At 44.2% G+C, this 27799-nt stretch overlaps 1 protein-coding gene across 1 annotated transcript; it reads left to right on the plus strand.

The window, feature by feature from the left end:
- The first annotated feature begins 110 nt into the window (after positions 1 to 110).
- On the plus strand, positions 111 to 27359 carry LOC148526626 (twisted gastrulation protein homolog 1-A-like). Its single transcript, XM_088470003.1, has 5 exons — positions 111 to 361; positions 5170 to 5289; positions 7133 to 7232; positions 9587 to 9793; positions 26317 to 27359. Exons 1-5 carry the CDS (start codon positions 125 to 127, stop codon positions 26562 to 26564), a joined length of 912 nt encoding a protein of 303 aa, XP_088326129.1. The 5' UTR covers positions 111 to 124; the 3' UTR covers positions 26565 to 27359.
- The last annotated feature ends 440 nt before the right edge of the window (positions 27360 to 27799 follow it).

Here is a 27799-nt window from a genome sequence, read left to right on the forward strand (position 1 = left end):
AATGCTGTGCTGGGCTGCACAGTGAGAGCTTCCCATTGATTTACCCTCCCCCTGTAGCTGCTGACTTTCTACCTCCAGTTCTACATTTTATCTTGGCTCCCATCCAAATTATAATCTTTTCCACATGTGCTTTGTTTTTCTATGCATACTCCCCATAGATATTGAGTTTCTCTGCGACAGTCTTCCCCCTCTGTCCTACTACACCCCCCTTATCCTTCTTCCACCCACAGGCTCTCTCTTTCCTTACCCGTCCCTCTTTCTTATACATCACCCTCCTCTGCCACACACAGGGCATAGCGCTTTGCAGAGACAGCGGAACAGAGCAAACTACTGGACTTTGGTAGTGATTATGGGGAAAAAGGTAATTATAGGAATTGGGTTACCATGAGGGTGCTTTCTGGGTTGTGTCTACAGAACAAACGCCTGGGGGATGCACATCTCTGGCATCACTAATGTACAGATATAGTTTTATGCTTTTTTTACTTACTTCTTTGTATGTATTTATGTTTTTTTTCTTTCTTTCTGCTAAATGGCCTATATCCGTTATTCTTTTATGTTGTTTAATGCATGGAGTATATGGAGCCAGGTAGGGAGTCATATGCGGCAAATGGGTGTACATGCATTCACATTGGCTCATGGCAGCATAACATGTTAACATGGTTTTGGGCCATAGATGGTAAAAACAAGAATTTAACTGTTTTGTAGCTACAACAAGATCAAAGAACTTTTGGAAAATTACAATAAAATATTACTTCCAGTCTTGCAAAATAGGAATTTGAACAGTTTTCCGCTGAGACCTAACTGGTACATTTCCTGCCCACTGCTCCTAAATGCACAGGGCAGATTATGACCCTGGCGATTTTCCTTTTAGCTAATTGGTGCACTGCAAAGAAGCGTGGCGATATTATGAATGCAATCCCCAACTACTAACCTACTACATAAGCTCAAAATTATGGCAGGGAAATATTACAATGCAACAGAATTGTATTCAGATTTGCATAGTGTGTAATGTGTGTGCCTCATTGAGGATGCAGCAATCTAAATCTATGGGTTAAGAACCCCATACATCAGCAATTGATTGCAGATTGCTGCAATCGATTGTGTATAAAAATCTTTCCCTTTTTCAATCGATCGCAGATTGCAGAGTTGCCACAATTGATTGAAAAAGGGAAAGATTTTTATACACAATCGATTGCAAATTGCACGATTGCCTCAATCAATCTCTGATGTATGGGGGCCTTTACACACTGACTGCACTAATTCCATAAATGCATCCTTCCTTCTGCTTCCTGAGGTTGGGAATGAAATGTCTTCAAAGAAGACAAACACTTCAGTGTTTCCCAGCACCTGGATGAGCATGAGAATGTCGCATTGCAAAAACGTAGAATTTGGAACAAAAAATGTATTTTAAAATTAAATTCTTGAATTCTTTTTTTTTAAAGTGATTCCATATTTTCAACCATAAGATTATATAGAAATGTATATACTATTCATTTCTTTTAAACCAGGAAAGATGTTTTTAATTAATTTGTGAAGAATACAACTAGTGCACCTTAAGCTGTAAAACATATATATTACCATCATCACATCATGAGTATTTGCACCAGCGAGCTGAACCACCAACCCTAGCAATTTCACCTTTAAAAAAACATCACTTCAAAAGCAACTAATAAGAAATCACAATTTGGACAACATTGTTATTTACTTTTATTATATATATATATATATATATATATATATATATATATATATAGATAGTCACCATATATATATGTTACAAATACATAAGCTGTAGCACCACCTGGCCCACTGGTTACACATGCAGGATATATGGAATTGTAGGGTTAAGGAGAAGTGTGAAATAGTCCGTGACAAGTGTGCATGAAGTGTGATACTTGAAGCTTAGTCACAGACAGTAGAAAAAAATGTTGTTGGAAACACAAATTATAGTATACAAATCACAACCTGACTTCATTTAGCTGCCAGAAACTTACACATTGAAAATAACATTTGTCTGCCTGCTATGAGTATATATTTTTACCCAGGAAAAGGTATCGTTTGTTTTGTAAGGACTTCTCTGATTAATGTTATACATTCCCTGGTTATCAAATGCTGCATTACTGACAATATATCCAGCTAGTAAAAATTAAAAACATGAATGTTCTACATAAACAGAATCACAACGACACTGCTAAGTAAGGAATGGAAAATGACCTCCCCTCACAAAGCATATGTATATCTTACAGGCGTAAATTGTACATTCACTAAACTCCTTTTTTCAACTGTGATTTAACTTTGATTATGTTAATGGACGTGCTATTGTTAGATGGTTGCTGTCTATGTGTATGGCCCAGGGGTGTATTAATAACAGTAAATACTTCAGTGACATCCTGAGGATAATTAGGACTGGAATAACACCAGTCTGGACCTATTCAGAATAACTATCACCTGGACATTGGAAAAGGAGTGATAACATTACGTGAATATAAACATTAGCATCCGGTCACAGTGTATACTGGACATTTAAAGTAACACTATAGGACGAAGAGTGGACGCAATATTATAAGTATACTGTATGTTAGTATTGTTTTACATGATAGCACTTTGACACTATTTTGCACTTCATATTTCGCTGGCTAATATTTTACTAGATGAATTAAAAGTTAATTTTTATTGTATTTGTTTTCATATTGTCTTGGGACACCGCAATTAGGACTTCCTAATAGGATGATCTTATATACAGTATGATTAGTCCATGAGCGCCCCTTGTTGGAACACTTTTCTTCCTTTTGTATGCAAGAATGGGGAGACTATTAGCAGCGATCGGCAGGTCCGTACGTTAGGGGCAGGGACATAATGATGTGATTCTATGAGAATAGGGTAATTTAGCCCCGCTCCCTAATTAGAATAAGCACTGCTGCGGCAAATTCTCATGAGGGCCGGGGTTTAATGATGCAATTTCATCCGGTCCCGCTCCCCACTCCGCCACCTGCTTCTTTCCCGGGGAGGAGAAATTCTAAGTAGGCAAGTAAGCCGGGGACATGGCACGGCATGTGCAGTACACCCTGGCACAGTCTAGTGTCCAGCGTCTACTGCTGAGCTCCGTGCACTGCCGGCCACAGGTTACAGAGGAGGGGACCCTGGATGGTGACTGCACACGGGCCCCCTCCTTTATACGCCCCTGGTATGGCATATACACAGCTGAGAATCTGAGCTGGTTTCTTTTATTAGAAGTGAACTTTAATGTAGCCACAAACGTGACGAAAATCTATCATTAAATGTTTGCAGCATATTCCCCAAAGAACACCAGTTTTTGGGGAATATCTGCAAATATTTAGTATCACCCAGATGTGTTATGGAGGGATCACTGTAAATCTCTCTGATATCTGCTGCAGACCCTCCATTTCCGACAGCAGCCGCATGATCTCTATGGTTTCTATGGGGGATGCAATGCTGTCGAATTTACCGAACTTTGCCCCCACAGCTAATGCCATCTAGAGATGGAATTGTGTTACTGTAGCCTATGGGCTACACATTGCAAAAATGACAGGAAAGGGAGCCCTCCCCGGCAATGGCCGCTGTGCATGTGTGGTCTGCGCTGGAGTCCTGACACGGTCACATCACCCCGGGCACATCACAGGGACGGAGCGCCTGTCCCTGCGGGTGCTAGGTAATACATACCGGTGCTATGTGAACATGGGCGCTAATAACACAGCCAGATTGCATTGGGTATGTGATCATTGATAAATGGACCCCTATACCTCTGATCCTTCTGGATCACATTTAGGCTGCAGAGATCTTTCCCCTCAACATGCAAATGATGAAAAGGGTCTTCAGCCAAAGTTACACTGTAATGCAGGATTTCCCAAAGGTACTGTTTCCTGATTACCTCATCATCCTTTTGGGCATACATGCGCAAATTCACTGAGAAATTGACTAGGTATTTCATTTAAATTGTATAGGGCCTCATTTATCAACGAGATTAATCATTCAAAACGAGTGATGAAACTCGCTGTGTATGATAAATGGTGCTCCAGCCAATCATCTCCTGTCATTTTTCAAACACATAACAGTTGGGAGCTGACTGGCTGGAGCACCGTTATCATACACAGCGAGTTTTATCACTCGTTTTGAATGATAAAACTCGTTAATAAATGAGGCCCATAGTGTGTAGCACAGATATCGGGACCTTTATTTTGATGAAAAATTTTCTCAATTATTGGTTTGATCATAAAATTGCATAGTGTGGTGTGTACCTAGCTTGACTGTCCAGGCTTTAAGGATGTCAACACTTGTGCACAGATAGTATTATCAAATTAAGGGGTCTATTTATTAAGCTGTGTTAGGAGATAAAGTGAATAGTGACAAGGTACGAGCCAATCAGCTCCTGCCATTTTTCAAACACAGCCTGTGACAAGGCAGTTAGGAGCTGATTGGCTGGTACCTTATCACTGTTTACTTTATCTCCTAACACAGCTTAGTAAATAGACCCCTAACTGAGGTACTAAGTCATCTATGCTTAAGCATAGGTGCCATGGGGGCTGAGTTTGGGAACCACTGTGTATTAGAGCAGTAGTGTAATACCCCTTTTACACCACAGCTGAAACCCGGGTTGCTGCTAGGTGTAAAAGGGGCCAGGGTTGGATTCCCGGCTTGAGTGACCTGCAATCCATCCAGGGTAGTTTGCAGGGTTTAATACGGGAACGACCCGTGTAACCCCGCAGTGTAAACTGGTAACCCGGGTTCTCCGACCCGGGTCCCGTTTATAGGTTGTAGAGTTCTAAATTTTAAGAACTTAAGAGATGATGTCATCTCCAACTGCCAGCAGACCAGTTCCACTGCACCTGCGGTCTGAAGGGGATCTGTCCCAGGTCTGACTCGGTTTGGAACCTTGTTCTAAATACTGAGTCAGACCTGGGAAATTAGTGTAAAAGAGGTATAAGTAACATTAAGCTTTTCTATTACTGTATATTGTTGCTGTATTTATGCCAGCCTTCACGAACAGTAAGTACAAGGATGATTTTTTTTTCATGTCTGACAAAGAGCATCCATTAGACAGCCGCATGTGCTAAATTAGGTATGTTCTTTCTGACATTGTATTATGTACAGGTAAGTATTCTGCCACAGGGTAATACCATCATCACCATTAGTTGTCTCCAATTACTGCAGGTGAGACAATGGCATCCGGTGGGGCTCCTCTTTGTTGCAGCATGCTGCTCTGTGATCTCATCTGTAAGCGGATGCAACAAAGCTCTCTGCGCAAGTGACGTCAGCAAGTGTCTGCTGCAGGTAAGTGGTTGGCAAGGGTTTATACATGGTTTGTATAAGTTTCTTCGGTCAGATGTTCCATATATCCTAGACCAGTGCTTCGAAAATACAGTCCTCGGCACACACTAACAGTGCATGTTTTCCTTATGTCCTTGCTGGAGCACAGGTGTATCCATTACTGGCTGACACATTTTTAAAGACACACAGGTGGTTCTAATTATTTCACTTTTGATTCTGGGCCTGATTAATCAAGGATCGCAATTGCAAAGCTGCACGCAGGCAGCTTTGCAATGTGATCCTTGCAATCATGCAAATGCAGCAGGAGGTGTATGACCACCCTGCTGCATTTGCGATCCCAGCACTGCGACGGTTGGTGTGATGGTGGATGTTTGGTTGCACTGTTTGGGATCCTGAGGCCTGAGTTTGAGAACCTGTGCACTAGATGATATGTCTGATCCTGCGGATCGGAGCAACATATCAGGTACATCGTCTAGTGGTTACCCATGATATGCGCGCTCCCTTGGGTCGTTAGCGACATCCCCCATCGGCCCTACTGCAGGTCCGATGGAGGATGTCACTAATAATGCCATGCAGCATGGTGCGTCCCTCCCCCCATCAGACCCGGCATCGACAAGTGTGTATGCACTTGCCGCATGTCGGGTCCCGTCGTCCGTGACGTCAGGCTGGGTACACATCATCTGATGGATACCCAGCTTCAATGGGAAGTTTCCATAAGCTATTTAGAATTGTTGTCCTGGTGTTTTGCCTTTACTAGATTTACCCACAAAATGGGTTTATCGAACATTTTACGCATGCGCAGTTTATCGAACATCGGTGGCGTACGACCGTGCGTACGCCACCGATGTTCGATAAACTGCACATGCGTAAAATTCGCAATGCGCGTGCGCAAACTAGCTATTACGTTCAGAAATTGCTCTCTCCTTCAACTTGGCCAGGTCGTTAGTTTGAGTGACAGGATGAGGCATTTGTGTGTGGTAACAGGGGAAGGTGCTTGTGAACGGGGGAGTGGAGATCCCAATGCAGGCGTGCCTAACTATGCAAACAGCGTTTTATGGGAGTGCATAATTAACTAAGTAGTGTCATGGCACATGTGACATGGGAGGATTTTACACTGACTTGATCGTAGTGCTTAAGAGAGGGTATGGTCAACCTTAAGGTCTACGAACAGCTCCGATGATTCGCGATGGTCTCGAATAATCCTTATATGCCCAGAGATGACGTGAAATGCGAATGAGAAGGGGCGTATTTTTAGTCTTACGGCCGCATCCTCCCCTCACTCGTCCAGCTAACGATCCCATCTTAACGACGCAACTTGCGAGCGCTTCATTTGCATATCTGGCCCCTTTTACCTTACGACCGTGCGGCCGCAACGACCGACTCTGAATGAGGTCCAATGTCTCACTATTTTGGGTAAAAAACACAAACTTGATTGGTTCACATCTAACCCTGTGACAACCTTTTGATAAGGAACACGCCTTGACTACTGTGCCATTGCAGTGTGGCTGGGGGTTCCCTATGCCTTTAATAAAACTTGCAGTAGATCATAAGCAAGCCAATAAATGAAAGTAATATGAAAAAATAGATTTTGCACTAGAGATGACAAATAGTACCTTCTACAGAGAAAGCTGAACCAATATATATGTATGGAGGCCAAATCCAATGTGTTGTGCTTGATCTTATAGATTTTACCTTCAGATGCATTTAGATGTGCTTTTCTTGTGGAAAAAATAATTTCCAAATGAAACATCTCCTCATATTTGGCCTGTCCTTTGCCAAGTTTCCTGGCACAGTTCAAGACTTGTGTGTGTCACGCTGACTGAGCCTTTATATGTTCTCTCTGCAGGAGCTCTGCCAGTGCAACATCAAAGGGGAGGATTGTCCCTGCTGTCAGGAATGCATGTTGTGTATGGGCAGTCTGTGGGAGCAGTGCTGCAGCTGCGTGGGTAAGTACTGTATGCCAACATGACATCATAGTGACTGGGCACAAACACAGCTCAGGGAACAAGCTCACACACTCAGGAGTTCTGAGAGTTGTGGATAAAGGTGCATACACACACAATGATTTTTTGAACGATTATCCTTAACGATATAGTTTATCGTTCAATCGATGAAAAAATCGTTCACTTTATGAGTTAAAACTATGAACGATTATCATTAATACGCGTTCACGTTTGTAGTTCAGTCAGACTGACCAACAACTATTTTCAGTAAGGGAATATGCAAAATCGTTTGTAGTTTACTAAAATCGTTAATTTACTAAATGTAATGAACGATTTTACAAAATCGTTTACTAAAATCATTAATTTACTAAATCGTTGTGTGTGTATGCAGCTTAAGAATTAAGCTGCATACACACACAACGATTTTGTTACCAACGATTTTATGAACGATTTTCTGTCAGATTTTTTAAAGTGTAATGGACGATTTATTGAACTACAAACGATTTTTGTAACTTCCCTTAATGAAAATCGTTCAGTTGGTCAGTCAGAACTACAAACTACAAATTGGAACGCGCATGAACGATAATGGTTCATTATAACTTAGGAATTGAACGATTTTTTCAACGATTGAAAGATAACGACGTTGTTATAGTTAAATCGTTCCAAAAATCGTTACGTGTGTATGCATGCACCTATACAAACACCACAATATTGCCTATAGTCCGGGAATGGAGAGGTGGTGTGGAGGTTGGAACAATAATGCAGGCTCGTGACTCCAGTCATACAACTATAAGCTATTTAATACAATTGTGACAATAGACAGCCTTTATTAAGAGTACACTACAGTCCATGCATTATTACAATTTCCCTAAAGACATGCTATACCACTGGCAATGGTGAAATGTTTCTGCCATAGTCGTAATCTGAAAACTACTGTGGACTGCACCAGGTGTCACCCTCCGAGGGGGTTACATCAGTATGCCGGCTCCTCCTCAGTGACAAGGATCTGAGCACTGCACACTAACATCACAGTGCAGCTCCCGTTCACTGAGGAGGAGCCAGCAGTGCAGAGAGAGTCTCGGGGGCAGCCCAGCATCTCTGGGGGGTTTACTTGCCACACTGGGTGTCACCGACCCCAGTGCCGCCACTGAGTGACAGCGTCATATGTTCAGAGTGTTATTTGCAGCAGGTTGCACCAGATCATGTGTTTCTTTCTGCTATATAGAGGAAAGCCAACTCTCAGCAAGGGTAACAACACATCTCTAATTTCCACTATGTAACTCATATCAGGGTCTTTCTTATTGCCCTCTCCCAAGACTCCCCAGGTTTGTTCAAAGTGTACCCTCCTGCTGTGTACTTTATCCTGACTTTGCCTGAATTGTTTTCTAGGGCTTGCTCTTATATCTTATGTATTATGTTAGCTTAAACTTTCTTGCGTCTATCTGGGGGCTAGTGAAAAGGAGCAGACACCAACCCGTGTAAATTTCACCTCTGTTCTGATATTCTGTTTGGGACACAAGTAAAACCTAAATATAATTTATCCACTGTAATCACCCCCATCACCCCAATCCGGGAAATCCAGATTTTCCCCCAGAACTCTCCATCTTCTTGATTGTACCTGCCACTTCCTATAGCCCACTCCATGCATTCCTGTGCTCCCCCCTCTCCCCTCCCAGGCCCATGTGTAGGAGAATATGAAGAAATAGTGATGTTGTTTGTGCTGCTGAAATCTTTATTAATATTTTGTATGCAATCATTTCTTAAATAAATACAAAGTTAAAATAATGTCACTAATCCATGTATCCAACCTGGTATGAACAATGCAGGCTGATGGGGGCAGTACAACAGTCTGTGCTGGTTTTATGTTTTAGGACCCTTTACATGTACATTAATGTTTGAATGCCATAGAACATGTGACAATTGTGGCCAATCAGGTGAAACTCTGCTGCTCTACGTCACAAGATATTGAAAGTCGGAGAATGTTTCCAGGAATATGACTGTGAATTTGGCTTATAGGATGTATGTACTTTGTGGAAAGAAGCCCCTAGGCTGCTACTACTGGTCCCAAGCTGCGGAAGGCTTTGCTCTACAAAACTTGGTTCATATCAGAAATGCGATAAAACCCCCAAAAACAGCATTTTCTGTGTTTGACCGCATTAATGATGATGGTGAATCCCGTCCCGTTTTAGCAATGTAAGCTTATCTGAGGGAAACGCATGTGGATTTAGATAGTGTTCAAGATAAAAGCACTAGCTGATAGTCACACTGTGTGCTCCACTGGCAGGTCCATGGTGACGCTGTGGTGTGGCTGTAATAAGTAAAGTCCTGGCTCCTGTAACAGTCTTTCCGTGTCTCAGGTTTGTGCAGTGAAAATAAAGGCAGGAAACATGCAGCCCGGAGAAGTTCGCTGGAGGTGTTGCCTGTTCCATTGCCATCTCTATTCCAATCCTTATGTGAATTGCAAGGAGATGCAGCTGTTGATTGGAGCGTTCACACATTGCCTGTAGCTAAAGAGATCAGTCAGCAATCTCACATGGACCATATCCTACTTGGTGCACATTCAGGTACAGTAATAAAATATCACAAAGACTTGAGTAATTACACCATCTGAGAGAGTTCAGTGCATTGCTGTTATGTATGCCTCCGGCTGCCCAGACTGATTCCATTCCTCACTTATAGCAGCCACTATTTCCCATAGACTATGTGTTATGGTACTTAGCTGCCCCCTTGTTGTCAATGGTCTTGTATGCAGAGCCGGATAAGAGAGGTGGGGGCCTCTGTGTAGCCGCCGGGCAGGCACCCTCCTCTCTAGCAGTTCAGTAGACTCTGGCTTTGTGCCACAGTTTACTGAGCATAGGCAGGTCTCCGGGGACATGGGCCTGTACCTAGATCCAGGAGACCTCTCTACTGCACATGCACAAATCTCAGTAAATATGGCCACTGCTCCATTTTTCCTGTGATTTCTGTCTGCAGTGCCGGCAGGATTCCGGAGAGGTAAGTATAATACAATGGTGCCAGGGTGTGCAGAGTAGGCCCCACTGGACCCAGGAGCCCATGTGCACTGCACCCATTATAAATACGCCAATGCTTGTATGCAATAGCATATGCTTATAATACAGACTAGTGCAGACAAATAGAATACTTGAATCTAGATCCCTGTGTAATGACAAGAAAATAATACCCTAAAACAAATAGGCAAACAAGTAATAGAACAGCAAGAATTGGCAGATATAATGCAAAAGCAGGGCAGGTAGCTAACCGATTTATCAATACAGACAGCAGACGAGGAGTAGTCAGAACAAGCAGAGGTTAGGGCCAGCGGCAGGCAAGAATAGACAGAACAAGCACAGGTCAGTGCTGGCAGCAGCCACAAATTGTCAAAAAGAGTAAGGTGAGCACTGGGCAGACTACAGACTGATACAGAGCACAAAGCTGTGAGCTAACTCTATAACTGTGAATAAGTGAACAGTGCAGACAGCCTTATACAGATCTGCCCAGCTTCAATGTTGCTCAGAGGGCAGCGAATCGCGAGACAGCCTCCCGCAATCGGGGATGCGCAATAGCGTCTCCATTCAATCCTATAGAGACGCACTCCAACGATCGGGGACGCGCAATAGCACAGCGTGGAGCATAACGCAATTTGCGGGCACGTTTGTGCCGTGATCGGCAACAATGAACCTGGGCGCATCTGTTAACCAGCAATGACTAGATACGGGAGCAGATCAATCAACCCTCACAGCACTGGTAAGTGCTTGAGTATCAGAGAAGTTAAGCAATGTCACAACAATCAGTGTAAACAGATAAACAGACTGGGAAACATAGAAAGCCTTAAGGCCCCCATACACGGCACAATATACGTGCCGATCCAACGGATAGGCACGATATAGGTGCTATATCGTGCCGTGTATGGGCACGATATCGTACCTGATATCGTGCTGCGCGCTCCCACGGGATTGTACATCGCATCCCCAGGTCTTCCTGCAGAACCATCTGATCTGGGATGCGATGTATGATCCCATTCATGTGAAGGAGGGGGAAGCCGGCATATCGTGCGGTCTGCGGGGACCGCACAATTGCCGGTGGTGACATCACGATACATCTGTTGACGGATCAGCAGTCGCCCTACACGGGGCATCGCACCGTGTATGGGCACCTTCAATCTTCCACTGTTTCAGTCCTAGTCTCTATTTATAATCCTGACAATAGCCTGGGATCAGAGCCAGATTAACAATGGGGCGGATGGAGCTGCAGCTCCAGGCCCCCACTGAAAATAGGCCCACTGGAGACTGACATCGTTGACAGGAAAAACTTTTTTCTGTCACCTCATACTGCTGGCACCGAACACCTAAGTAATTTGGTCAACTCAGTATATGATGCCCTGGTGCCTTCCAAAACCAAACAGTACTTGTCACCACATTTTTTTTTTACATTGTGCCAGTCCCTGGAGTGCCGCCTCTCTCTACTTTTACTTACATACATAATGTTTGTCTGTGTATACATTTATAAGCTCCACTTAGTGACATTTTATTTTCATTCTCACTATAGGGTGTAGATCTAATATCTTCTTGGAATAGCTATTAATAAGATTAGGTCCTTTTTATATAGATAGATATCACAGTCATGACATCACTAATGGACCCACATGCTCTTTAGTACAGAGGGTTCAAATCGAAGTGGATAGATCCCCTCCAGTTTTTGTACCCTGACGATATCAATTACTGTCCAACGTCATTCCCTACCATCCACATGGACATAGAGGGGAAATATAAACCTGTGGCGAGCAAAGCGAGTCCGCAAGGGGACAAGTTTCTCTTTTTTGGTGGACAGTATGGGCGTGGAACCGCACTTCCTCCCTCACTTCACATCACTTCCAGATACTAAAACTAAAGTGAAAATATACCTTTCCGATCACTAAGTGCCATTTTTCTTTTTTTGTCACGTTAATAAGGGGTATTTACTTTTGTTTGTAGACTTTCACATTACACTTTTGATATAAGCGGAGTAGGGAGTGCAATTGAGGTGATTAAAGAAAGGCGCTAGCCACAGCCCATGATGCAGACCACACCCCCATGGCACTGGTCATGCCCCACCATATCACTAGAGACACCCCCTGTGGTGGCACACAATAGGCCCTTTGTAAATTTCAGCTTCAAGCCCATGTGGACCTTAATCTACCACTGGACAGGCTCCAGTTCTGTCCACAGCCAGGAATCCAGTCTCCCCTGAATGATTTTACTGTATAGTGCATATACTGTAAATGTATACATTACATACCCATTCATATATTCATGGCCTACCCTTGCATGGCATTTTATACGTTTGTGGTCTGGGTGCGCATACCAGTTAAAGAAAAGGCACCTGTACAGGTAGCTTATTGCTACACTAGGAACATCCCATCAATTAGCAGTAGTGCATCTCCTGAGACGTGGCCAAAGTTGAAGCAGGCAGCAGACAGTGCATCTCCTGGGACATAGCCAAAGTCATAGCAGGTGGCAGACAGTGCATCACCAGGGACAAATCCGAGGTAGCGGCTAGCGACAGACAATGCATCTCCAAGGACGTAGCAAAGGTCAGAGCAGGCGGCAGACAGTGCATCTCCAGGGACATAGCTGAGGTCGAGGCAGGTGGAAGACAGCGCATCTCCCTGGACATAGCCAAGGTCAGGGCAGACGGCAGACATTACATCTCCAGGGATGTAGCCGAGGGCGGGGCTGGCGGCAGACAGTGCATCACTAGGAATGTAGTCGAGGTTGGGCAGGTGGTAGACAGTGCATCTCCTGGGACATAGCCAAGATTGGTGCAGGCGGCAGACAGTGCATCTCCACGTACGTATCCGAGGTTGGTGCAGGCAGTGAATCTCCTGGGACACAGCCGAGGTCGGGGCAGGTGGCAGACAGTGCATCTCCAGGGACGTAGCTGAGGTCAGGGCAGGTGGCAGAAGTGCATCTCCAGGGACGTAGCTGAGGTCAGGGCAGGCGGTAAACAGTGCATCTCCTGGGACGTAGCCAAGGTCAAAGCAGGCGGCAGACAGTTCATCACCAGGGACATAGCGGAGATCAGGGCAGGCGGCTGACAGTGCATCTCCAGGAACATAGCCGAGGTCGGGGCAGGCGGCAGACAGTGCATCTCTAGGGATGTAGCTGAGGTTGGGGCAGACAGTGCATCTCCTGGGACATAGCTGAGGTCAGGCCGGTGGCAGACAGTGCATCACCAGGGAGGTAGCTGAGGTCGGGGCATGCATCACTGCATCTCCTGGGATGTAGCCATGGTCAGGCAGGTGGCAGACAGTGCATCTCTAGGGTTGCAGTTGATGTAGGGGCAGGCTGCAGACAGTGCATCTCCAGGGACATAGCAAGGTCAGGCAGGTGGCAGACAGTGCATCACCATGGACGTGGTTGAGGTCGAGACAGGCGTCAGACAGTGCATCTTCTGGGATGTAGCTGAGGTTGGGGAGGGCAGCAGACAGTGCATCTCCTGGGATGTAGCCAAAGTAGAAGTAGACGGCAGACAGTGCAACTCCTGGGACATAGCCGAGGTCAGGCAGGCGGCAGACAGTGCATCACCATGGACGTGGTTGAGGTCGAGACAGGCGTCAGACAGTGCATCTTCTGGGATGTAGCTGAGGTTGGAGCAGGTGGCAGACAGTGCATCTCCAGGTTTTCAGCTGAAGTCAGGGCAGGTAACAGACAGTGCATCTCCAGGGACATAGCCAAGGTCAGGGCAGGTGGCAGAGAGTGCATCTCCAGGGCTGAGGTCGGGGTAGGCAGCCGGCAGAGCAGGAACAAGATGTTTTTAGGACTACTACTCTTTGTTTGTCCAGGTCTTCACCTGATGGTATAGTGTCTGCTTCCATTGGCACATTGTGATAAGTTTCACCTCATTTAGGGCACACAAATTGAATGTTATCAAAAGCCTCTGGGCCATGGTAGTAATTGGTTCTTTGAACACTTCACTATGGGACACAGGAATTTGCTGATTTTCATTTAGATCCATGGAGTCCTTTTGCAGTGTAACTGGGGATGCTGTTTTTCCAGTCTCTGTCGCTTGCCAGTTAATTAGAGAGAAGAAGGGGTGTTCTCGCACATTGCCATTTACCCCGAGCCAGAGTGACTGTTCCTTACACAGGAGCTTTGTTATAATGTCCTTTGTTACAGGATCAGTAAGCCCCGAATACATTGGTTCTTGAGTAAGGATCATTATGTTTACCACTGAAGCTGACTCGCCATTAAAAGGGTACATTCATAGGGTGAGTAGATATAAAATAACGCCAAATGCGAACCAATCCACACCTGCACTGTAGGGCTGGCAAGTTATAATTTCTGGGCATTATAGCCATTGGTCCCACCAACTACTTTGGCATTGGTTTCTCCATATGCATTCAATAGGGCCAGTCCAAACTCTGTGATCTTAACATGACCCTCTGTTGTTAGCAAAATGTTCTCCAATTTTAGGTCTCGGTGAATCATTCCTCTTGAATGCATGAACTGTAATCCACAAACCAGTTCAGCAGCTATACATTTTATTGTGTTTGGGTCCACCAATGGGGTCTCTTTCACAAAATCAAACAGATCCGCCCTGCCAGCCAGTAGCATTACGCAGTATTAATAGCTGTCTGTGTGGAAGGTTGCATAACCATGGATCATAAAAATGCTCTAATGTGCCATTTCAAGGACCCGACGCTCAACCAAACTGTTCTCACGTTCTATTATTGCTCTCTTCTTTAAGATTTTGATTAGTGCTCTCTTCTTTAAGATTTTCACTGCTCTCTTTCCCTACAAATAGCATCTGTTGCCAGCATCACTTTGCGTAACCTCCCTTTCCAAGTAGTGAGTGGAAAGTAAATGTTTCCACTGTTAATCTCTGTGCTTTGGTGGCTGGTTGGCATAGTGCAGCTCTTTTCTGCAGTTTGGTGAACTGGTGGGATGATTGGTTGGCCTTTGCTAATAGCGGTTTGGAATTGATTTTTTTTTTTTTTTTAAACGAATCTAGCAAACCTGTCCCAGCGTTCCTGTATAGCTGCTTCGCCCGATTTCTTTTTGGTCATCTTTTTTTTTTAAAGGTTTGTCTGGCCTGCCCAATGACTGCATCCCTCACCTCTTTTCTTTTTTAGAAATCCTGTAAACCTGTCCCAGCTGCTCTGTACACCTGCTACAAATGCATTGTTTATTCTCACCTCTCTCTTGGCTGGTTTTGCCTGGCCTGCCTCCTTTCCTCTGCGTCTCTCAGCTTTTTTGGTCTGTTTTGCTCGGTTTTTCCATCTCCCTGCTTTGCCTGAAGGTTTTTTTCTCCATGTATTAAAATTATTTTCAGATATAATTCCCTTACAATGAGTGACTTGGAATCTAGAAAGCAATGACTGATTGCATGTACAGTGTTTGTCACTGGCTTCAAGATCAGATTGGCCTAAATCATTGTAAGGATTCTCCTTTAACTTGCCTCCCACATGCTCATGCTGTCAGTGGTGGACAACATGATATTTTGCCCAAGCAGTCCTTGATCTCATAAGGCTGGTGCAGATTCACTTTGGTAAGAAGCATGAAATTTCATTATGGGGGTGATTTATCAAAGCTTGAAGAGAAAGAAAGTGGAGAGAGATAAAGTACTCGCTGGGGGGAAGGGGGGAGGTGGCGTATGGCGGCGGCTGTAGCAGCAATTTTGCGGGTGGGCGAGGGGGGCTGGCGAGGTATGCTCGAGCAGGTGTGCTTGGGTGGGTGGCTGGGCGGACGGGCACAAAGGTGAGGGTAGAAAAGCAGGTCCTCTTCTCCTGCTCCAGTTTAGACTCTCATTGCAGCCTGTCTTCAAGCCGCGCATGCGCAGGTTGAAGACAGGCAGTAAAAACTGAAAGGGAGCAGGAGAAAAGTCTCTCACATCCAAAAAACTGCTTTGTAGAAACAGCAGTTTTTGTAAAGTGATAGTTTAGTGGAGGAGGCATGATGAATGCCTCCTAAACTGTGTTTGTACTCGCAGCGAGTTCAAACCATAATTATCACAAGTGATAATTATGTTTTGATGAATAGGCTCCTAGAAGAGGAATAAAACATAAAATAAATGACATTTTTGTTCCAATACGTAATTGTAGGACTGGCACATGTTCATATTTTCCTAATGAACTGAAGTTAGTATACATTCACTGCCAGCTTTTAATTTCCGGATATCATAAGTGCTTGAGAACACTGTTAAATAATTCAAAAAATTTAATGCTAGCTATTGAGAGAATGCTGAGATGAGCTGAAAAGTACTATAATTCAAAATGTCATACTCCTATGTATTTAGCCAGTATTAAATATTGCAGTAGTAAAGTTATCTTTTTTAAGGAGTGCAGGACTATTTTTTGTATATACTGATTGGAAAATACCTGAATCTCATAGTATTTTGTGCTGAGTTAAAATATGTTTGTGAAATCTCTCTATTGGGTAAGATTTTTGAGTGCTGTTTATTTTTTTTAAAATACATATATTTACATTTTAAAATGTGATCAAAAAGACACACTTGTAGTTTAAAAAGTAACTTTATACACAAAAAAATAAAAATGAAATAAAATAAAATAAAACAACCTTTCATACAAATAAGGTGCAGCAGAATATAATGGAGTGGTCTCAATCACCCCAGAACAAATTATATAAACGGAACAATGTGTATAATTGCGCTCCTTCATAGGATATTGATGGGTCATTATAAATGGTTACATTAAAGGAACCTAACACACATGAACCAAACAATAAAATCTTCAATAACAAACGTTGATTGCTCCAAAGTCAAATTAAATAGTATTCCTTCCAAATCCACTTTTTCTCTTTGTCCTTAGCTGGCTCAGTATTGCAAAAATAGACACCAGACTGGTTCTAGAGACAGGCGCTGGAATGAGCTGTTAGTCCAAGCAGCTACTAAAAAAAGGATAGTCAATCCGTGATACAAACCAAATATAAAAAGAAAAAATAATTACATATATTGCATTGACAAATAATATATATGGCAATAGATTTTCATATAAAAACTTTAAATTTAATATGTAAAAAAAAAATATCACAATAGGATAAATTTCATATAAATGAGCACATTACCTCATCCACACTAGAGTCATAAATTAAAGTTCAGTGGAGACCTTTTCCTAGACAATGCCTTTAGAGTAGGGGCTGGGAATGCCAGATGATATAAACAAATTAGAAGGCCTGTCCACTAGATAATAATTACTAAAGTTTACCACCGATAGATGAATGTTCTTATTGTTGTGTTGTTTTCCAAACTTGAAATCGGGTCCTCAAATTACAGTGTCCATTTGTGGTCTAATCCAATTAAAGAAATGGCATACTTGAGGTTTAGACCCAGCTTACTATATCCTTTAAGTCCCGGAGGCTGGTTCAGGCCAATCAGCTGTGTATCCGAAAAGAGTCCAGTTGTAGGCAAATGGGTGGGTGTGGGTAAGTATCATTGACGCGTTTCACTGCGTCAAATTGCAGCTTTTTCAAAGGTGACATCCCTCTATCGGTGGTAAAATTTGGTACTTATTACCTAATGGACAGTCCTTCTAATTTGTTCATATCATCTGGCATCCCCAGCCCTACACCAAAGGTACTGTGTAGGAACAGGCCTCCACTGAACTTTTTATTTATGACTCTAGTGTGGTAATGTGCTCGTTTATATGAAATTGATCCTATTGTGATTTAAGTTTTTCTATGAAAATCTATTGCCATATATATTATTTGTCAATGCAATATATGTAATTATGTTTACTGTTACTTTTCTTTTCTTGTTATATCTGGATCAGTATTGTGACTCAATACTTTACAAAGAATAGGCCATATAGGGAAGGAGAAAAAGCTCAATATAGTGGGTAACATTTTATTTATACAAAATCAAAAATATATAAACTGCATATGCGATCTTAGGTGTGTGGAAACTGCACCCCTAACATTTGGTACACGGCCTTGCTTTATATGTTTATGGTGGATTTGGAGGTGCACAGGTCCACTTCCACTGAAATAGAGTTTGGTTGTGTAACAGCAAACCAGAGTCCACCGGCTGTCACATACAGCCCGTCACCCACTGCCTCCCCCCATCACCCTCTGCCTCCTCATCACCCTCTGCCTCCCCCAGTCACCACAGCCTCCCCGTCACCCACAGCCTCCCCCTTTCACCCTCGGCCTCCCCCTGTCACTCCCTGCCTCCCACTTTTATCCATGGCCTTCCCCTGCCTCTCCCACTGTCACACACGGCCTTTCTGTCACCCTCTGCACCTGTCATCCACTGCCTCCCCTTGTCTTTCCCTTCCACCCATGGCCACTCGGTGTCTCCCATTGCCGCCTCCTGCCTTCCCCTATCACCTACTGCCTCTCCCCACCACCCACTGCCTCTCCCCATGGGGTGGAAGCATATTTTTGCGCCTGGGCTCACCATTTACAAGTTCTGCCACTGATTTTGTTAATGATTTTTCATGTTAGAACTGTCCTGATAAAAATACTCACTGTGCTTTTCGCTCACTGCACCAATGTTTTCTGTAAAAAAGTCCAAGCGAGAGCCCAAGAATTGAACCTATAGTGAAGGGATGGGCAGTCATTTCAGCTGGGGGGGCCACTTGGCAGGTTTTGTAGAACTGTTGAGGGCCGCAAGTGGTGGGCCGGACCTGCAGGGTTGCATTTCCCCTTATGTATGTTCCAACATATAAAATACATTTCAATTATAAATACTGAATAGCCTTAACAGCCCTCACAGACTACCTGTTGTCTCACTTCCCCCATTCCCACTTTACACAGCCCTTCCCTGAATCCCCTCTCCGGCTCAGATCTCCGCTTCCACAGCTGGCACCTGACCATTCTGATTCTCCCACTCTATCTATTCTCCGCAGCACTTACTGCCCGGGCTTGGCTCAGGTGTTTGGCTCCTGGCAGCAAGGACTGTCGGAAACTGTCCTTTATTATGATCACTGCAGTGCTAGCTGGCAACAGTCCCAGCACTTGGACTGCAGCATCAATTGCCCGGCGGGCTGCATCTGGCCCACGGATTGTATTTTGCCCACCCCTGCTTTAGTGTCATATTGCACCCGATTGCTTTGTAAGACGTAAGAAAGTCACTCACTATTTCAGAATAGTTTTTGGCCTTGTGATTCCACAAAATGTTTGTGCAGACACTTTTGAAACATTGCCACACTGCTTTCTCAACTTCATTCAACTCTCCTTCAAATCTCCCATCTCTTAACAATTCTCTGATTGGAGGGCCTACAAAAACTTATTTGTCAAGTATATGAATCCAGTTTGCATTTATCCTTTGCTTTAACAATGTTTTTCATACGTTCAAGCCTGATGTGCAAAGGAGGAAGGTGCACTTTATCAGAGTCAACAAATGAACTGTTCACAACAATTTTCTTGCCTGGAACAAGTGAGGTACGTTTTGGCCAATCCTTCTGAATGTAGTGGTTTTGCTTGTCCCTACGGATTCAGGGCCTGATTCAGACCCGGTCGCAAGTGGTGAGCGCTCGCAACCGGGTCGATGGTGCCCCAGAGCGCATGCGCGCGGTGGAGCCGGCTCCATCACGCGCATGCACAAGACCTGGATAGTGACGGGCACTCCGTCGCTCCAGGTCTCGCAGCAAAGGGGGCGGGCTGTCGATGTTGAGTGACAGCTCGCCCCCTTGGTGGGTGGGCCGGGGGGGTGGCTGCCCAAACGGAGGCGTTCCCATGAGAATGCCTGTCGTTTGGGGGCGGCCCCACTGACATCACAAGTGATGTCAATGGAGAGCTTCCGGCTCTGTTAAAGCAGAAAGCTCTCTGGGGCTTGCGGCCACGAGATCCTACCACAAGGGTCTCGTCGCAAGCCCGATGGTCGCGATGGTCTTGACCATCGCGACCATCATCCTGGCCGCTCGCATTAGCTGTGGGTGGCAGCCAGGAGGCCGCCCCATAAAAAAAAAAAAGGAGGAGGAGGAGGAAATCCAGATCGTCCTCAGGTACGTATAAACTAACCTAATCCCCCCCCCCTATCCCTCCCTTAGGGGTGCCTAACCCTAACCTCCCCCCTAAGTGCCTAACCCTAATCCCCTCTCTAAGTGCCTAAACCTAACCCCCCCTTCCCCGATGCCTACACCTAAGTCCCACGGGGGGGTGCCTAACACTAACCTCCCCCCCGGGGGTGCCTAACCCTAACCCCCCCTTCCCCTAGCCTAAAACTAACCTCCTGGGGGGTGCCCTTCCCTAAGTGCCCCCCCGGAGCCCTAAACCTAACTCTCCCCCCGTGCGGCTGTCCACGCCCGTCGCCTGGCTTACTGTCGATCGGTAAGCCGGGTGTCGGGCTCCCGGTGTAGGGAAAGTGACAGGCGTCGGGGTTTCGAAGCCTGTCATTTAACCCTTGTCGGGATTAGACAGTCGGGATGCCGATGGTCGGGATTCCGTCCATCAGCTTCCCGACTGTTTCCCGTCCCTACTGTCCCACTCACAAAAAGTTACATAGCTGAAACCTTAGCGCAAAAGTGCAATGACCTTTAGATCTCCACAGATATTTCACTTCTATTTCTGATACTGAGCCTTTTCTAACAGCAGCATATGCATTAGGTAGAGATGGAAATGGGTTTCCGTTATGGAGGATCACTGTTATGCTGACTTTTGAGGAGTCAATTACTCTTGTCTCGTGCCACACGTCCAAGAGCCCCCTTTACTAAATAAAATGTTTACAAAATGCAAATACATCTTCTTGGGAGAAGTTTTATCAAGTTTGCAAATTCTACCTAATATTTAAAAAATAATATATTCATTTTTAATACTGTGATTATTCTAAATGAGGAACATAAACATGGCGAAAACAAGGCCTGATAGGAAAATCTAATTGCTTATTTAGATTCAGCATAAAAACCATATACACACACATCAAAGCCCTTGGGACAAAAATGTTGCTGACCAGTGTTCTTATTAATAATTAAGTAATTACCTTTCTCTGCTATTTAGGGGAAATAAGTATGTAACCCATATATGCAACATTATTATGCACAGTAAGGTCTTCTCATCATATGACAAAGTGAACCTAGGATTATGGAGAGCCTACAATACAGAGAGAGTTACATAGATATATTTTCATTGCAGCATGCTCGTACTGGGCATAATGGGCATTTTGGGACTGATTTAGACTTTGGAGCAAATTCAGCTAATGGGTACACAAATTTAGTATGGTATGGGGTATGTAAAATGCACAACCTGATTAGGATTCTGAGATGGGTGTGTATGTGTAAAATAACAGTTTGTGTGTGTATTGCTTGTAAGTGCAAACACTACTTAACCCTTCATGTAACAATGTTTATATATGCCCCCCTTCATTAGATGAGACAATACCTATTTCACTGAACTGTGCTAGTGTCCTGCTAGTAAGAACTTTTGTCCCAACTTGCAGGAAGTTGGCAGGTTTGACCTTGCTCATGAAGGCGGCATCCACCCGGGAGAGATTGGAATGCAGCTTATCTAGGGTGACCTGGCTTCTTTTTCATACACGCCACTAAATTAGTCTTGATAACTCTGGGCCTATGCTAGGAGGTATGACCCTTGTGATGCAACATGGTTAGCTCGGCTGCAGAATCCGCAAAATGTTGATCTAACTCTAAATCAGTCCCTATATTTAGGGGCATATTTAAAGCTGGACGCTAAATATATTTAGTCGCAACTGACCAATGTTTTTACATCTGCGCATGCACCACACTGCGCATGTGCAGATCTGGTCCAATGACGTCGGACGCAGTGCAGCTGCAAATGTTGACAGCCCCACGTTATTGAGTCATCGTCCGATGCAGGGGCAGCTCAAGGGGCGGGATGACAGGGCAGTCACCCTGAGCGCTGTAGTCTGGAAGGGGGCAGCCGCAGTTAGCCCGGGCCCTCAGTCTTCACATCGTTTTTTCTTCCCCTCTTGGTCGTTTAGCTGCTGCTTTGGCTCTGCTCCGCTCCACTCAGGTCGGTGCAGGGCAGTGGATAGATAGATCCCCTTCAGTAACTGTACTGATCAGACCATATGACTGCTCAAATTACAATACACACACTGAGCTTCCGGCTCCTGCAGGGCAGGGGAACACACTGATGTGAAGGGGTCAGGTCATGGAGTAGCTGGAGGCATTTGGGGAACAAGGTGCTAGGGGGCAGACACTGGGGGCATTTGGGGCACACAGTGGGGCATATTAGGGAGATGCTGGGGCATTTGCAGCACATAGGGGCATGCGAGGAACATGCTGATGTGGAGGCGCATGTCACAGATTCTGGGGGTATTTGTGGCATGGGAGGAACACGTTTCTGGGGGTCACAAAGATGCTGGGGCCATTTTTGGCATACAGGTGGGCATGTGGAAAACACACTGCTGAGGGGGCAGATGCTGTGGATATTTTAGACCCTTTGTCTTATTTTTTTCAAGGGTTTCTTTCTGATGTAGTGCGGAGAGGTAGTATAGTGATGTTTTATAGTGTAGTGTACCTTATAGAGGGGTCAGTAATGTAGTGTAGTGTATAGAACAGTCCGTGATAAAGTGTAGGGTATAGAGTATAGAAGGGTCAGTAATGTAGTGTACGGTATATAGGGATCAGTAATGTAGTGTTAGGGTATAGAGAGGTCAGTGATGTAGTGTAAGGTATAGAGGGGTCAGTGATGTAGTGTAGGGTATAGAGGGGTCAGTGAAGCAGTGTAGGGTGTAGAGAGGTCAGTAATGTATTGTAGGGTATAGAGGGGTCAGTGAAGTAGTGTTAGCTGTAGAGGGGTCAGTGATGTAGTGTAGGGTATAGAGGGGTCAGTGAAGTAGTGTAGGGTGTAGAGAGGTCAGTAATGTATTGTAGGGTATAGAGGGGTCAGTGAAGTAGTGTTAGGTGTAGAGGGGTCAGTGAAGTAGTGTTAGGTGTAGAGGGGTCAGTGATGTAGGGTAGGGTATAGAGGGGTCAGTGAAGTAGTGTAGGGTATAGAGGGGTCAGTTATGTAGTGTACGGTATATAGGGGTCAGTGATGTAGTGTAGGGTATAGAGGGGTCAGTGAAATAGTGTAGGGTATAGAGGGGTCAGTTATGTAGTGTACGGTATATAGGGGTCAGTGATGTAGTGTAGGGTATAGAGGGGTCAGTTATGTAGCGTACGGTATATAGGGGTCAGTGATGTAGTATAGGGTATGGAGAGGTCAGTGATCTAGTGTAGGGTATAGAGGGATTAGTAATGTACTGTAGGGTATGGAGAGGTCAGTAATGTATTGTAGGGTATAAAGGGTTCAGTGATGTAGTGTAGGGTATAGAGGGGTCAGTGATGCAGTGTTAGGTGTAGAGGGGTCAGTAATATATTGTAGGGTATAGAGGGGCCAGTGGTGTAGTGTTAGGTGTAGAGAGGTCAATAATGTACTGTAGGGTATAGAGGGGTCAGTGATGTAGTGTAGGGTATAGAGGGGTCAGTGATGTAATATAGGGTATAGAGGGGTCAGTGATGTAGTGTAGGGTGTAGAGGGGTCAGTAATACATTGTAGGGTATAGAGGGGTCAGTGATGTAGTGTAGGTTATAGAGGGGTCAATAATGTATTGTAGGGTATAGAGGGGTCAGTAATGTATTGTAGGGTATAGAGGGGTCAGTGATGTAGTGTAGGGTATAGAGGGGTCAGTGATGTAGTGTACAGTATATAGGGGTCAGTGATGTAGTGAAGGGTATAGAGGGGTCAGTGAAATAGTGTAGGGTATAGAGGGGTCAGTTATGTAGTGTACGGTATATAGGGGTCAGTGATGTAGTGTAGGGTATAGAGGGGTCAGTTATGTAGTGTACGGTATATAGGGGTCAGTGATGTAGTATAGGGTATGGAGAGGTCAGTGATCTAGTGTAGGTTATAGAGGGATTAGTAATGTACTGTAGGGTATGGAGAGGTCAGTAATGTATTGTAGGGTATAAAGGGTTCAGTGATGTAGTGTAGGGTATAGAGGGGTCAGTGATGCAGTGTTAGGTGTAGAGGGGTCAGTAATATATTGTAGGGTATAGAGGGGCCAGTGGTGTAGTGTTAGGTGCAGAGAGGTCAGTAATGTACTGTAGGGTATAGAGGGGTCAGTGATGTAGTGTAGGGTATAGAGGGGTCAGTGATGTAATATAGGGTATAGAGGGGTCAGTGATGTAGTGTAGGGTGTAGAGGGGTCAGTAATACATTGTAGGGTATAGAGGGGTCAGTGATGTAGTGTAGGTTATAGAGGGGTCAATAATGTATTGTAGGGTATAGAGGGGTCAGTAATGTATTGTAGGGTATAGAGGGGTCAGTGATGTAGTGTAGGATATAGAGGGGTCAGTGATGTAGTGTAGGGTATAGAGGGGTCAGTGATGTAGTGTAGGGTATGGAGAGGTCAGTGATGTAGTGTAGGGTATAGAGGGGTCAGTAATGTAGTGTAGGGTATAGAGGGGTCAGTGATGTAGTGTTAGGAGTAGAGAGGTCAGTAATGTAGTGTAGCGTATAGAGGGATTAGTAATGTAGTGTAGGGTATGGAGAGGTCAGTAATGTATTGTAGGGTATAGAGGGTTCAGTGATGTAGTGTAGGGTATAGAGGGTTCAGTGATGTAGTGTAGGGTATAGAGGGGTCAGTAATGTATTGTAGGGTATAGAGGGTTCAGTGATGTAGTGTAGGGTATAGAGGGGTCAGTGATGTATTGTAGGGTATAGAGGGTTCAGTGATGTAGTGTAGGGTATAGAGGGGTCAGTAATGTATTGTAGGGTATAGAGGGTTCAGTGATGTAGTGTAGGGTATAGAGGGGTCAGTGATGTATTGTAGGGTATAGAGGGGTCAGTAATGTAGTGTTAGGTGTAGAGAAGTCAGTAATGTGTTGTAGGGTACAGAGGGGTCAGTGATGTAGTGTAGGGTATGGAGAGGTCAGTGATCTATTGTGTAGGGTATAGAGGGATTAGTAATGTTGGGTAGGGTATGGAGAGGTTAGTGATGTAATGTAGGGTATAGAGGGATCAGTGATATAGTGTAGGGTGTGGAGGGGTCAGTAATGTAGTGAAGGGTATATAGGGGTCAGAGATGAAGTGTATGGTATATAGGGATCAGTGATGTAGTGTATGGTATAAAGTGGTCAGTGATGTAGTGTAGGGTATAGATGGGTCGGTAAAATACTAATTCCAAGTACTGTTTAGTACTCTATTATTGAATTAAACCGCAAAATGCATAATAATTTATGCAACCTGGTTAAAAAAGGCAAGGGGTCCGATACCAGCAACCCACGAAATGCCTTGCATCACATATTGTTATGCTTAAACTGAGATATGTTAATTTTTTGTATGTAGCCAAAGGAAATTTTAACCCTGGGCTCCACTTGGTCTAGAACCCCGCCCTGATCCAGTGCAGATTCGCTGGGCTTGGCAGCTATGTAAGCGGTGTACATTCTGAGTAACCTTAGGGTTATTCAGATGTCCAATAGTCCGCGTGATGTTGCCGATGGTGATCTGATGGCGTCTTTGCATGCATGCAACGGATCTGACAAGCTGGTGGCGGGGGTATCATTACTAAAAACGGCACCTCTAGCTTTTGCATACCTTCTCGGTTCCACTGCTACCAAAGACTCAGCACCAACACTATTTGCGCCCACTTCTGAATCAGGCCCTATATTTTTTGATGGCAGCCTCAGTAATGACTGTGCCAGAAATCCTGCCTTGATAGGACAGAAGATGCCTTCTTGGGATGTGTTTTGTCTGAATATAAGGTCTTGTTTTGTTTGAGGGTTGCTTTCCTGACTATATATCATTATACCATATTTCATTATAAACTGCCGATGCACATTTTAATGCTCACATTTATTAGGGCTTTCTATGGGTATTCATCTGTTGATCCATCACTATACTGTGGCAGTTACCCAGAACCTATTGCAGACACATAATTCCATGTCAGTGTGCAGTGTGAACCTATTTCTGACACATGATTACATACAGGTCCGACGGGGGATGTCATAAGCGAGGACCATGCTGCCGAATACATGGCCCCCACCGTCGCTGCCGCCATCGGCAAGTGTGTATGCACTTGTCGATGCCGGTTGCTGAAGATGTCGGCCATCCATGTTTACATACATTAAGTGACATATGTACAGGATTTAGCATCATTTACAAGATGTTTTTCTTTTTCTCTATCTCAGCTCTCCCTGCTCCATCTTCAGTGAACTTGTCCAGTCTTTGCACAGTGATGTATTTTAAGTCTTGCATGCCCATGAGACGCTGTCATGAAACCTGTGAAGTTACTGGATCCTCTAGGTATCGCTGGTTCCACAATGGCTGCTGTCAGTGTGTGGGACCAGACTGCTATGGATATGGCAGCAAGGATCAACTATGCCAACAATGCCACCCTAAGGGGATGCTGTCAGCTGGGGAAGCCGATGCAGCTTAGTACTGGAAAGGACAACAACAGGGTGCGTGATAACAGATAATGTGAGATGAGGTGAGCTATTGCTATGCTATAGGTGCATTATTCCACAAGCAAATTTAATTTCAAGCTTTGAACATAGCAAGGCTCATTTGTGGACCCGCAAAAAATTCAATCCCACACTGCTTTAGTATGTGCACAAGTGAGCCTAGTTGCTTCATGCATTATAAAGTGCAGACCCACTTTAAAGTGTTTGGAACTGTCCCCAAAACATCAGCCTGGAACAAGCTGCTTGAGGATTCACCTGAAAACGCATATGGTGGAAAAAGTGAACTGTCACTTCAAAGTACAACTTACCAACAATTTATCACCATTTTATTCATTTTAAACATATTTCTTATCTTACTAGACTACTTGGATTAGCTGTTTGGGGGAAATTTATCAACCCTTATAACCAGTGAAAAAGAGGGCAGGTGTAGAAGGTGTTCATAGCAACCAATCAGGTTTTACCTATCACTTTATAGAATATGCTTAATAATGCTAGCTTGAAGCTAATTGGTTGCTACGGGCAACTTCTCCATTTGTCTACTAGGTTTGATAAATATCCTCCTTTATTTCTTAAGTTAATCATCCAGTTTTTACTACTAGTCACGTCTTTACTACTAGTCACATCTATGTTTTTCACATGGGTGTAAAAGTGAGTGCATTCAAGATCCTAATACTACTTTTGCAGCTTGCAAACTTTGCTATCATGTCCTGCAAGTCCATGTGCTCTAATGTATAGAACCAGGTGCAAAATAAAGTCGGCAGTACTTGCTCTTTTGTGAGTCAATCCTAAATTGTTAAACATGTAATTGCATGTTGTAGGGAATAATGAAACACCAGTAGTGAGGCGATCTCCAAGACACAGCTAGTGGGTTTAGCATAGTGTTACAATGTATCTGCACAATTAGCCTCTTAGCATATTGAATGGAGGAGTATAAGGACCAAATAAGTTGACTTGGATACAGAATGAATGAATAGCGGGCAAACATTTTATGCAAACATTTTAAGAGGTCATACTGGATGCAGATTATCTTAAAATCCACCTTGGCAGAGAACTAAAAAGAAAAGGATAGGCTAACAACAACCTTAACACACTTATATTATTAATTAATCCTCCATCTCTTTCTATATACAGAATTGCCTCCCTCCATTACATAAATGCAATACCCTCACACAGTCATTTTTGCGCTGCCTTACGATCGTGTCTGAAAGTG

The sequence above is a fragment of the Taudactylus pleione genome, unplaced genomic scaffold (assembly GCF_031769625.1).
Source record: "Taudactylus pleione unplaced genomic scaffold, aTauple2 ptg000095l, whole genome shotgun sequence".
Taxonomy (NCBI): domain Eukaryota; kingdom Metazoa; phylum Chordata; class Amphibia; order Anura; family Myobatrachidae; genus Taudactylus; species Taudactylus pleione.

Excerpts from the sequence above, each read along its gene's own strand:
- LOC148526626 (XM_088470003.1), top strand. The coding sequence starts at position 125 with ATGTGCTTTGTTTTTCTATGCATACTCCCCATAGATATTGAGTTTCTC. Across the intron at positions 362-5,169 it reads TAGTGATTATGGGGAAAAAG|GTGAGACAATGGCATCCGGT; the intron begins GTAATTATAGGA and ends CAATTACTGCAG. Across the intron at positions 7,233-9,586 it reads GCAGTGCTGCAGCTGCGTGG|GTTTGTGCAGTGAAAATAAA; the intron begins GTAAGTACTGTA and ends TCCGTGTCTCAG.